Genomic DNA, 12,835 nt, shown 5'->3' with positions numbered 1-12,835 from the left:
TCTCATAACTCGGACATAGTCAAGAATTGAGCCACTCTTTCTCTAACTCTCTAGGTGTCCAAGAGTCGAGAGGTTGAACCTACTATTCTCTCCCACTCAGACTTGTTCCCGAATCGAACAATTACCTTTCTAAGGGCCCAATGCCCTTTAGCCTGGGTGCGGTCGAATTCTCATCACCAACTCAGTCGAGAGCGGTTCAAGTGATTATGTCTTATGATAGGCACTTAACTCCTAGCCTCGAGCTAGCGATTTGACCTTCACTAGCATTCCTTACTACAAGCATAGAACTTCTAGACCTGAGTTAGCGATCCAACCTTCACCGACATGCCTTACGATAGACACGAAACTCCTAGTCTCAAGCTAGTGATTCAGTCTTCACTGACACATCTCACGATAGACATGGAACTCTTAGCCATGAGCTAGCAATTTGGCCTTCACTGACATGCTTTACGATAAGCATAAAACTCCTAGTCCCATGCTAGCAACTTAACCTTCACTGACACACCTTATGACAAGCATGGAACTTCTAGCCTCGAGCTAATGATTCGGCCTTCACTAACATGTCTTACGACATGCATAGCTCCTACCCCCGAGCTAGCAACTTGACCTTCACTGACACACCTTATGATGGGCACAAAACTCTTAGACTCGAGCTAGCGACTTGGCTTCCAACCACACACCTTATGATAAGCATAGAACTCCTAGCCCCAAGTAAGTGATTAAATCTTCACTAACAAGTCTTATGACAGGTTCAATGATTCTCTCCTAGAGTTTTTAGTCAGGAACAACTCATCTTTACGACAAGATCAGTGATTCTTTCCCTGACTCTTTAGTTGGGAACAACTTAGCCTTATGATAGACTCAATGATTCTTTTCTTGACTCTTTAGTTGAGAACAACTCAACCTTATGACAAACTTAGCGATTCTTTCACTGACCCAATTGGGAACAACTCAGCCTTATGATAGACTCAGTGACTCCTTCCTCCACCCCTCAGTTGGATCCCCTCGCACAGACTGTTGGTGCAATTTTTCGAGATCAAGGTTAACCAGTTTGATTAAGCTTGAGTTGGCTCAAGCTTGAGTCTTGATATTTGAGTTTTGATATTTGACAATATATGAAAATTACAGGTGCAATTGTCCGTTAGGAGAGATTGGTCAAGGTTGATAAGTTCGATGTGAAGAAGAGTCGAGTAGATTAAGGTTGACGGGAGACTTGACTAGGATGTCCTAACTGAAAGTTAGGCAAGGACAAGACCAACGTAAAAGTTGGTAGAAGAATAAAATCTAAGTAGGTCAAAAGATTGACTGGACACTTAGTGTGAAAGTCCTGGTGAGTGAAACCAAGTAGTTGAAAAATCTTGGTGAGTGAGTTAGGTGAAAATCATAGTGAGCGAAGCTAGGAGATATGAAAGTCCTGGTGAGTGAAGTTATGCAATTACAAAATCTTGGTGAGTGAATTTAGGTGAAAATCCTAGTGAGTGAAGATAAGTGATGAAAAACTCTAGTGAGTGAAGTCGGGGATGAGGAAATCCAGGTGAGTCAAAGTTGACCGGACACTTAATGTTTGGAAGTCCAAGTGGGTCATAGAGGACCGGACACTTGGCATGAGGTGGAAAGTTCAAGTGGGTCAAGGTTGACCGAATACTTGGCATGAGGAGAAAAGTATAAATAGGTAAAAGGATTGACCGGGCATCTGACACAAGGAGAAAAGTCCAAGAAAATCAAAGGATTGACCGTACACTTGGTGAAAAAGTCTCAGCAGGCCAAGGTTAACCGGGTGTTAGGTGAAGGTACCATAGACTTATGTTTGGAAGTTAGGGTTTGATAATAATTAGACTAATTGATTACCATAGTTTAAGTGATTACCCTAATCACTTAAGCTTGTAATCACAAGAGAAAGAAGGGAGTTGAATTGCTTACCTTAAGCGATTCAGTAGCGCTTAATCGATTAGTCTAATTGATTAAGCTCCATTCTGTGAGAAATAGAATGTTTGGTATGCGATTAAGTAGGGATGCTTAATCGTTTATGGGCCACTCTCAAGTGAACAGAGAGCTTCCTAATCGATTATGTTAATCGATTAGGAAGGCATAATCGATTAAGGTAATCGATTATGCTTAAAAGGGCTTGGCGTGCACTATTTTAGTGCTCTCTTCTCTCCCACTCTCTTCACCGAGCTCAGATCATCACCACCAGTTCTTGAAGCTTCTTGGAGACAAGTGTTGCTGCACTTCCATGGTCAAAGAGGTGTTTCCAAGCAAGAAGGAGAAGTTAGCTAGGGTTTCAATGTTGTAAATCTTGTAAGATTTCAATTGTATTTGCTTCTTTTTTCTTGTTGTTGTATTGAGAGCTTATACGAGGCTTCTCCACCTCCAGAGTATTTCCGAGAAGGAGTATATTCATAGTGAATGTGTGAGAGAGGGCCAAATCCTTAGATTAGTCACCTCATTTGTGGTCGATACCAAGTAAATCTATCTTGTTAGTATTGGAGGAGCTTGCTTCAAATATTTTGCTGCAAATCAACATTAATGAAACAAGCGAACTATTCATCCTCCTAGCTCTGAAGTGTCCCGACACAGACTCAATTGGATCTTCACCACCGACTCCTATTTGATCCCCGACACAAACTTAATTAGATCTTCACCATAAACTTCTCAGTTGGATCCTCAATCAACTCAATTGAAAGTGTCATTGATTACTCACTCAGCTTCATATCATCGACTCAAACTCACTCAATTACAATCAATTTGTACTTTTCCTAAATTCTCATACTTAGCGTTAAAACACAAATTTAGAAAAGAGAGATTGCATCAACCGGTTATGACATGATATTCTTGCAACATGGGTCGAGAGGTCGAAGGTCTGCGGCAGCAATTGCGATAACATCAATATCTGTCCGTGCTAAACACCTTCGACCGCCATGTCATCGCCGGGCCCGTATTCACCGTGATTTACTCCCTCTCATACTCGTGGGGCAGGGGTGAGGGGCCGCTGGGCGGCGGGACCCGCCTTTTTTGCAACATGATTACAACAAAAAGAAATGGCATAAAACTGCTCTGGGTCGGCAACAATCTTCCTCAGGGAGGCCCTAGCATATTTTCCTCAAATTGATAAAAAGTGGGGGTGAGTCGGTCAGTAAGTGTCTGACCTCACGTAGTTGTTTCATAGCCCCGTACTATAGCATCTTGAGGGTATGGTTGTCGAGTAGATTATAAAATTCCTATGAGAACAGAAACTCCTTCTTCTTGACCTCCCAATATAATGCTCTCCTTCCTTGGCTAGATACCGTTGGACCTTTGTCTCCTTACTCTCTAGTTGGCACCTTTAAGTCTCTAACATAACTTGCAACGCTACCTTTGAAGCCTTCCTAGCATCACACTCGGTCTTCATCGCCTCTAGCTTAGCCTTCTAGGCTTCAGACTCAGCCTTCCTTGTCTTCCACTTAGCTTTTCTTGCCTCTAGTTCAACCTTCCAAGCTTCTGATTTGGCTTTTGTCTCCTCTAATATGACCAGGGCCTTTTTTCTCCGACTTTAATTTTTTGTTGAGGGCTTTGGACTCTGCTAACCATTCTTAGAGAGATTTCACCTCAACCTCCTTGTCCTAGTCAGACCATACTAGGCACATATCTACTTTCTGAATGGCGATCATGCACTTTAGTCGGTTCAACCTTCCGAGCTTCCGACTTGACTTTTGTCTCCTCTAATATGACCAGAGCCTTTTTTTTCTCCGACTTCAATTTTTTGTCGAGACATTTGGACCTAGCTAACCATTCTTGGAGAGATTTCACCTCAGCCTCCACCTTGTCCTAGTCAAATAATACTAGGTGCATATCTACTACCTGAAAGGCAATCATACACTTTAGTCGGTTCACCTCACCCTTCACTGACTCAGGTACTTGATTGAGAGGGGCTGACTAGGCCTCCAACTCAGTTAGCCAAGCCTGCATTACTATATGGGACTCGTTGAATTCAAAAAATTGATTGCCGAGGAGTATCATCTCTACCCATAGCTATAACATGGACTATGTATTAAATACAATAACCAGAGAAATAACCTCACCTTGATGAAGCAAAATCATGTCTTTACTTTAGCAGAGTCCATCACCATTGAATGGACCTAGGACTTGAGGGATTTTTGCTCTGATTTCAGCTTAGTATTAGCTCACAACTTAGCCAATGCATGGAAGAGGGTGAGTTCGACGCTAAAATCGAAAGTTTCGGGGGCCTCCGATTCTTGATGCATATCCTGAATAAGTGGCAAGCACCAACCTAACCCGCTGATTCAGGTCTATCAATAGACTTTAGCTGAAGGTCACCTTGGGAGGGCGTAGTGTTAGAGTGTATACTAAAAGCCTAGCTTTTGGTATAAATATTTATCTAGAAATAAGAATCACATTGGTCAAATGTCTACATTTATGATAAATGTAATTGCTCAATTAATTTATATTGTAGATAACATGGTGTGTGGTGTCACATACAGAAGATCATGTTATCGGTTCCTTATAAATTATAAACAGTAGCTCACGACCAAGATGGAAAGGAACAAACCATTGGAAGGTCGTAGTGTAATTAGGTATTAGTTTATCTTAACTATATAATTACACTAGTACACTTAGAGTGTATTGAGTAGGACCATTTGAGGTCGTTCCTTTTATACTGACTTTATAAAGGAACAAAGACCTCAGTTATTATGGAAGTATGTGCTTTTAATCCTAATATAATAACAAGCACATATATTTGATATTTATTTCTTTAATTTATCAATGGGTGAGATTTAGTTCGATAAATCAATAAGCCCGATAAGTTGGGAAATGATATCACTTATAGTGTGTGTTGTTGATTATAGAAGGAAACTGTGTCATAGTGATCTAGGTTGAGAATGCCCCCAAGAGGAGCTCATAAGAATTGTCATGTTAAACCCTGCAGGTGGACTTAGTCCGACATGACGATGAAGTTGAGTGGTACTACTCTTGGAGCTAGATATTAATTAAGCGAGTTGTCAGTAACTTACTTAATTAGTGGACATTTGTTATCTTAAACACATGGAGACTAACACACTCATAATAAGAAGGAGCCCAAAATGTAATTTGGGATTGGTGCGGTAGTTCAATAATAGTTCTTTAGTGGAATGAATTATTATTGATGAAATTAAGTTGTGTGTTCGGGGCGAACGTGGGATGCTTAATTTCATCGGGAGACCAAAACCAATTCCTCCTCTCGGTCCCTATCATAGCATCTAGTATATAGAGATTTATACCCACCGCATACCCACCTTCTTACCCATCCAATGGGGCCGGCCAAGCTAGCTTGGAACCCAAGCTAGGGCCGGCCAAGACCAAGTGGATGAGCCATGTAGGTGGCCGGCCACTAGAATATTAAAAAGGATTTTTATTAAAATTATTTCTTATGTGGATATCATGATTTTAAAAGAGAGTTTAAAAATTAAAAATTTTCTTTTATAGTTTTCTACAAAAGATTAAGAGAAGAGATTAATCTCTTTCCTTATTTGTAGTTTAAAAGGATGGTTTTAATTTTTGGTAAAAACTTTCCTTATTTGTAAATCATCTACATGTTTAAAAGAGAGTTTAAAATTTGAAATCTTTCCTTATTTGTTGATTAAAGGAGGATTTTAAATTTTAAGAAAACTTTCCTTATTAACCATGTTCATGATTTAAAAGAAAGTTTAAAAATTAATAATTCTCTTTTATTAGTTTCTACAAAAGATTGAGAAAAGATTTGATATCTTTCCTTATTTGTAGATTAAAAGATATTTTAATTTTTAGAGATAACTTTCTTTTTATCCACATGTTTAAAAGAAAGATTTTAATTTATTAAATTTCTTTTTTATTAACCAATCATGAAGGGATAAAATTATTGGAAAAATTTTATAAATTTCCGGAAGCAAATAAGGAAGTTTTAATTTGTGTTTAAAATTTTATTTGCTTGGAGATTTGTATAATGGTCGGCCATTGTAATGAGAAGAAAAAAATTATTTTTAATTAAATAAATTTTCCTTTTCATGGTAAAAGAATTAAGGAAGTTTTTATTTAAATTTCCTTATTTGCCAAGACCAAGGATTATAAAAGAGGGGGTAGAGGTGCCTTCATGGATGAACAACTCTATTATTTTTCTCCCTCTTTTCTTCTTTGGGTGTGGCCGGCCCTTTCTTTCCTCTCCTCTCCTTTGTGTGGCCGAAACCTTCTCATGGTGGAGATAGCTTTGGTGGCCGGAACTAAGAAGGAGAAGAAGGAGAGAAAAGAAGCCTCTTTTCTAGCATCCCTTGGAGCATGGTGGTGGTGGCCGAACCTCTTCATCCTAGGAGAAGTTTTGATGGCCGAAACTTGTAAGGAAGAAGAAGGTGCTAGGTGGTTCTCATCTCGGAAGATCGTTGCCTACACAACGTCCGAGGTTAGAAGAGGAATACGGTAGAAGATCAAGAGGTCTTTCTAAAAGATATAACTAGTAATTTTTCTTTCCGCTTCATACTAATTATTTTTGGAAATAATACTAAATACAAGAGGCATACGATCCTAGTGTTTCGAATTTGTTTTCGATATAGTGTTCTTTTTTTTTTCTTTTCCTTGTGATTTGATTGTTCTTTTCGGTTGACCTAAAGTTATTTTAGGAAATTAAATATTAGCTTTTCTTAAAAGGTTTTGTCTAGTCGGTGGTGGTTGCTCCCATATCCAAGAAGGCCATGTGCCTCGCCACGTCAGTACTGGGAACCAATTTTGAAAATTAATATTTAATGGAATTAATAACTTAGGTGATTTGGATCAAACGTGTTAAGTTCCACAGGAGATCCAAGTCAAAACCTAAAAGAATAAATAGATTAAGTTTTGGATCAAACGTGTTAAGTTCCGCAGGCGATCCAAAATTTAATTTAAAAGAACACATGGTAGCTAGGAAAAGGTTCAGACCTTTGTATAAAATTTTTGTACAGTGGAACCTCTAGGTTTTCCGAGTAGCAACCAACAATTGGTATCAGAGCTAGGATCACTACAAGAATTTTTGCATTCAACAACACCCAATAGACAACGCTTTTTAATAAAAACGTTGTCGTTCTTTGTTTTACAACGCTTTTAGTGAAAAGCGTTGTCTATGGTATTTACTTTTTACTAAAGACAACGGTTTTTAATGAAGTGTTGTCTTTAGTGTTGTTGTTTATGGTCAAAGACAACATTTTTTTAAAAAATGTTTTTTAAAGTGTTGTGTATGTTTCCCCTAAACTCACTTAAAATAAATTCGCAGCCCTCGCTTTGCTAAACTCTAAACCCTCAACGCGCGCGCGCCTTCTCCTCACCACTCCTCTCCACGAGTTCTCCTCTCCACTCCTCTCCACGAGTGCCTTCTCCTCTCCTTCTCCTCTCCACGAGTGCCTTCTCCTCTCCACTCCTCTCCACGAGCGCCTTCTCCTCTCCACGAGCGCCTTCTCCTCTCCTTGCCGCGTGATCTCCTCTGAACCCTAATCTCGACCCAAACTCCTCACGCCAGCCCAACTCCTCCAAGTCGACCCAAACCCTCAGTCTCTTCCGCTTCCTCCTCTTTCTCCCTCTCCTCCACCTCCCCCTTCTCCTTCGCTCCCACCGCCGCTGGCGCCGCCTCATCTTCCGCCACTGGTTTCTCCCTAGGCGCTTCTTCCTCCGCCGGTTCCTCCCCATCTCGCTTCGGCCTCTCAACCTTTGGCTCCTCATCGGCCGCATCCTCAGCCTTTTCTACCTCCAGTCTTTTCTCGACGTCTGCTCCATCTTCCGCCGCTTCTACCTTCAGTCTTTTCCCGCCATCTGCTCCATCCTCCGCCTCTACTACCTCTAGTCTTTTCTCGCCATCTGCTCCATCCTCCGCCTCTACTACCCCCGGTCTCTTTTCCTCGCAGGCGGTCTCTTCTCCCAAACCCATCCCTTTTCCCTCAGCATCCGCCGCACCTTCCGCTTCCTCAAGCCCTAATTTTGGTTTTGGATTGGGGGCTTCGACTCCCAACTTCGGCTTCGGTTCGTCTTCCACTGCTGCCTCTCCGTTGTTTGGTACTTCCGCTTCCCCTCCGGCGCCGGCGCCGGCCTTGTCCTCGGCTCAGACACTGTTTGCTTCGTCAGCTAGTGCCGCACCTTCGGTGCCTTCGTTTGCTACGTCCTCATCTCCCCCCGCCTTTTCTGTGCCGACGACGTCTGCTCCAGCTCCATCCTTCGTATCCCCGTTTCCTGCCTCCTCCTCTGCGTCCCCTCTATTCTCTTCTTCTGCTACCGCTACCTCCTCTCCTGCCATCACCAGCATTTCGACCTCTCCTTTCTCCTTTGGAAGTGGCAGTTCCTTTGCTCCGAGTTCGTTCGATGCCGTGTCGTCTGGTAGTACTACTTCGTCCTCACCTGTTACTACCACGTCCACCTTGGCAACTGGCTTTTCTTTTGCGACTCCGACATCTGCTGTGTCCCAACCTTCCTTTGGGTTTACCAATGCTGCTACATCAACTCCCTCCAGTGCATCTATGTTCTCCGCTCCTACTGCTGCAAAGCCTTCAACTCTGTCATTTGGATTTGGGGTGCATGGGACAATTCAATTGATGACAAAGGCAGTTGCTCGGTGAAGTTTCATCAGAAGAATATTGAAGAAGATGACGTACAGATTGTGGGTAAAGACGAAGTTTTACAGGTAAAATATAAGTTATAGTGATATTCATTATTATTATAGCATTATAAACTAAATATAATCAACATGTTTTTTTTTTAATATTTTAGGGTCAATCAGTTGCATTGACATTGGAATCTTGCTCAAATATTGCTGCATATGGTACAATTGTTTGTTTCAATGGCATGGAAAAAATGCTTCATGGTATTCCATTTCCCAAGAATTGCATTCGAGTCTCCATTGATCAAGCAGTGGACAAATCCGCTCCTTTGCCATATCCAATTCCAAGTGAATGTGAAGTAATTGGTGATGCCATAGGAACTGTTGTGGCTTGGCCTGAACAGCAGATTGTGAAGCAAGATGAGGTATATGAGATATTATATTTCTAATTATATTGTCACTTTATTATTATATTTCTAATTATATTGCCACTTTATTATTATTCAACCTAGCTATATCTAACTTGTTTATATTTGAAATTATTAGAAGCCTAGAAGGAAGAAGTTTGAACGAAAAAAATCAAAACCTACTTTGTCAACAAGTGTCCCAAGAGCATTACATATGTTATATTGTTACAGTAAGCATGCTCTAGATGGAGGAAAATGTATATCAATGTGCTTAGATAATGAAGTGTTTGATGAAGATTGTGAACTTTTTCTTGACCTTGAGGACATCAATTCTTTGTATCATTTGGAGTCAATTTCAGGAAATTTGATCGTTGCCTACATATGGTAAGTAAGTTTATTTAAGCAATTTCAGCAACTTTTTCATCACATGTTTGCTTCCCAATTTTAGCAACTTATTATGGTTTATTGTTACAATTTCACCAACTTATTATGAGTGATCATTATTTTTTAATCCACATGATTGTTTTGTATCTAAATTTTATTATTTAGTATCTAAATATTATTTTCTCAGTTGCAACTGCATTGCTTTACTTATGCTGGGAAATTACTGCATTGCTTTATGTTTGGTGGGAAATTCTAATATCTAGCAAGACAGAAAATCCCTGATTTGAACTGCAAGAAGTTTACTAATATTGTTGTGTGAACAAGTTTACTCTTGAAAAATTCAACTTCTAGTAATTTTCTCATACCATGTTATTCTCATTAAGTTAATAGTTCATCATTTCTATTGAGAGGTTTACTAATATCAATTGATGTGGTACACTTTACATAAATATAGCTCATTCATTTTCAACCGGCCCTTAATGTTTGCCTTCTGCCATTTGTTCTTCTAGACAGGAAGTACTTTGCTCATATCTTTTTTCTTGTATATTTTTAAGTATCTTAAATGTGCTTGTCCTCAAGAAATAAAAGAATTTGCATGTATACATTTCTGGTATGTTTAATATGCAAGACTGTTCATAGTAAGTTCTCATGTATGGATGTTACTATCATCAACCATAACTTAGTGTTATGAGTGATCATTATTTTTTCCAACTTATTATGAGTGTTTTGTATCTAAATTTTATTATTTAGTATCTAAATATTTTTTTCTTTGCAATGATAGGTGTCTGTATAAAAAGATGGTGAAAGATACCAAGACAAAGAAATTCAGATTTATGAATCCTCACAAACTCCCATATCTGGCAAAAACGGCACAAGACAAATCAGTTAAGCTTGAAACCCTGAATCAAAGGGCAACTCTTTTAGCAGATAAGCTGACAAGTGCATCAACAGATCAACTAGTGTTAGTGCCATGTAATGTCGGGTAAGCAAGAAGTAAAACATCACTTTCAATTGCTTCCTTTCGATAATTTATTCAATTTTATGATCTAATCCTATGTATTTGCCTAGTTTCCATTGGAATCTTAGTGTTATTGAACCTTACAAGGATGCTATTTACTGGATTCCCTAAGTTGCCGCATTCGCGATGATGATTCAAAATACGTAATGGAAATGTGAGTTCAGATTTCTTTTAGTAAATATTTATTATAATAAAAATCTTATTTAACAAATATTCTTAACGTATGAAGGGCCTTAAAATTGTTTAATTCAACCAAGGGAAGGAAAGGTAGGAAAAATGTTAAGTGGGAAGTAGTTAAGGTATGTGTACTTTTGTTTAACATATATTGTAATGTGTATAATTTTCATTAACAATTTGACTCTAATTACTATATATAGGCTCCTCAACAACCGGATGCGAAACAATGTGGTTTTTTTGTGATGCGATTTATGAGAGAAATTATTGAAGAAGTTGAGACTATTGAGAGAGATTCGCTGCAATCAATAGTAACATTATTTAGCTTATCTCAAATTATTTGACATAAACTATTTAAAATTGCAAAGTGATCAGTGTTGATTATTTTTTCCATTAACATAAATTGTGTATGCTCACAGTTCACAAAAATAGGGTACTCTCGTGAACAAATTGATGAGGTTCGGTCCGAGTTGGCGGAGTGCATACAAGATCATATTTATGAATAGGTATGGAATGATAGTTGCCATAATTCTATTTAGATTTAAGTTCATGGAATGGTGGTTTTTTTTGGTGGAATCATAGTTAATGCCAATTTTTTTGATGCAGTGCATAGTTACCAGATCGACCTTGAGCAGTTGACCCCAAAGAAAAGTTGTCACTGAAGTTTAAAAACTTGTGAAAATTTTTAGTGAATGATGATGTTTTGGAAAAATTGTCACTTAGGTGAAAGGATGTTTTCTGGATTAATATGCAAGTACAAAGCACTGTATTATATGTTATTCTGTAAAGTTCTGTCAGTGTAAATTATCTAGTTTCTTTATCTAGCTTTTGTTCCACTATTGGGTTTGTTTTTCTAATAATTACTCGTGCAGCAAAATACTGAGCAAGAAGCTGTAGATCTTATAATCAGGTAAAGTAGAAAAAGTTAACTACTTCATTATGCTTTCATCTTAGTATTTGTATATTTGATTTGTCTTCTTTGAACCAGCTTCAAGTCAAAAAGCCAGATCCTCTAGATAGCTGTTAAAAATAAGGTATTATTTGGTTTGTCAGTGATCTTAATATTTGGTAATATTTGGTCTTTGATGCTCACGACAGAGTTCCAACGCTGCATGATTACCTTGTTCAAGCAGATTGCTCGCTGCCTCAGTAGCTCGCATTTTCAGAGTTCCACAGCTCTTCTTTCTTATGATGATCTTGTTCTTGCAGATTTGTGTTTCCTCTGTGGACCCTTTGGCATTTCCTTCTGCAGTGGAAGCAGGTGCCCAAATGGTTAGGATGCGATGAACTTGACTGGTTTCGATCGGATTGTCTGTCATACCAAACATTAAAATCCTTGTGCTAAATGCAGGTGGAAATTGGAAATTATGATTCTTTCTACGAGATGGGAATTCAGTTTTCCCCTGAACAGGTATATGAATCATGATCGTACTTTTCCTTGCAGTTCCTCGAGTATTTTCAGCTATTTCTATCTCGTCACTATTCTGTGGTGCCATTGTCAGATTCTAAAGCTCACTAGAGAAACTAGAAGGATTCTTCCATCCATTACACTGTCTGTAACCGTGCCACACATGCTTAGTCTCCCTGATCAGGTAGCTCATTTATTTCCTCGTAAACTGAGATTTGTCACTAACACAATCTCTCGTTGTTTTTTGTTCAATTTAAAAAGGTGAAGCTAGCAGAGTTGCTGGAACAGGAAGGTGCTGATATAATCCAAACTGAAGGAGGGAAATACTCAAGTCCATCAAAACCTGGTGTCCTTGGTTTGATCGAGAAGGTAACAACAGTACGAATAAGAAATCTTAGCACACTTGTGATGAAAAATGTGATATTTTTCCTCTTTAAAATGTAGGCCACACCAACGCTAGCAGCTGCATACTCCATTTCCCGAGCAGTTCAGATTCCAGTTATGTGCTCATCTGGATTAAGCGCTGTCACTGCACCTATGGCTTTAACAGCAGGAGCAGCTGGTGTGGTATGCGTTCTTTTGCTTTCTAATCTAATCATTATCTGCTACTAGTGAAAGAAATATAGACTCTTTCAGATTCTCTTGTGTTCTTGATTATCTGCTACTACTTCATTGTCAGAAGTAGTTGAACACTAACACTTGGACGCCAACATTTTTGAGTTGGCGCCTAGATTTGACCATCTAACAGACACGGCTAAAGGATCAACTTCTATGAACACCCTTAATAACTTATACAGATATTTGTGAACAATTAGGTTGGTGGCTATCATTTATCCTCCCTTTTTGTTGTTTTTTCCATGTACCCAATGCAGCTTTCATTTCAA

At 39.0% G+C, this 12,835-nt stretch overlaps 1 protein-coding gene across 1 annotated transcript; it reads left to right on the top strand.

Moving 5' to 3' along the window:
- The first annotated feature begins 4,174 nt into the window (after nucleotides 1-4,174).
- Nucleotides 4,175-12,563, top strand: LOC122029220 (nuclear pore complex protein NUP62-like). The gene is made up of 7 exons (XM_042588160.1): nucleotides 4,175-4,188; nucleotides 7,493-8,534; nucleotides 11,720-11,815; nucleotides 11,895-11,954; nucleotides 12,046-12,135; nucleotides 12,213-12,320; nucleotides 12,396-12,563. The coding sequence occupies exons 1-7, from the start codon at nucleotides 4,175-4,177 to the stop codon at nucleotides 12,561-12,563; spliced, it is 1,578 nt and encodes a 525-aa protein (XP_042444094.1).
- The last annotated feature ends 272 nt before the right edge of the window (nucleotides 12,564-12,835 follow it).

Source organism: Zingiber officinale, chromosome 10B (genome assembly GCF_018446385.1).
Source record: "Zingiber officinale cultivar Zhangliang chromosome 10B, Zo_v1.1, whole genome shotgun sequence".
Taxonomy (NCBI): Eukaryota; Viridiplantae; Streptophyta; class Magnoliopsida; order Zingiberales; family Zingiberaceae; genus Zingiber; species Zingiber officinale.
This window is presented reverse-complemented; position numbering and strand designations above follow the sequence as displayed.

What these genes read in the sequence shown, in the direction of transcription:
- LOC122029220 (XM_042588160.1), top strand. An exon ending in CTCTGTCATTTGGATTTGGG is followed by an intron (nt 8,535 to 11,719) that starts GTGCATGGGACA and finishes AGAGTTCCACAG; the next exon opens with CTCTTCTTTCTTATGATGAT. An exon ending in TGCTTAGTCTCCCTGATCAG is followed by an intron (nt 12,136 to 12,212) that starts GTAGCTCATTTA and finishes CAATTTAAAAAG; the next exon opens with GTGAAGCTAGCAGAGTTGCT.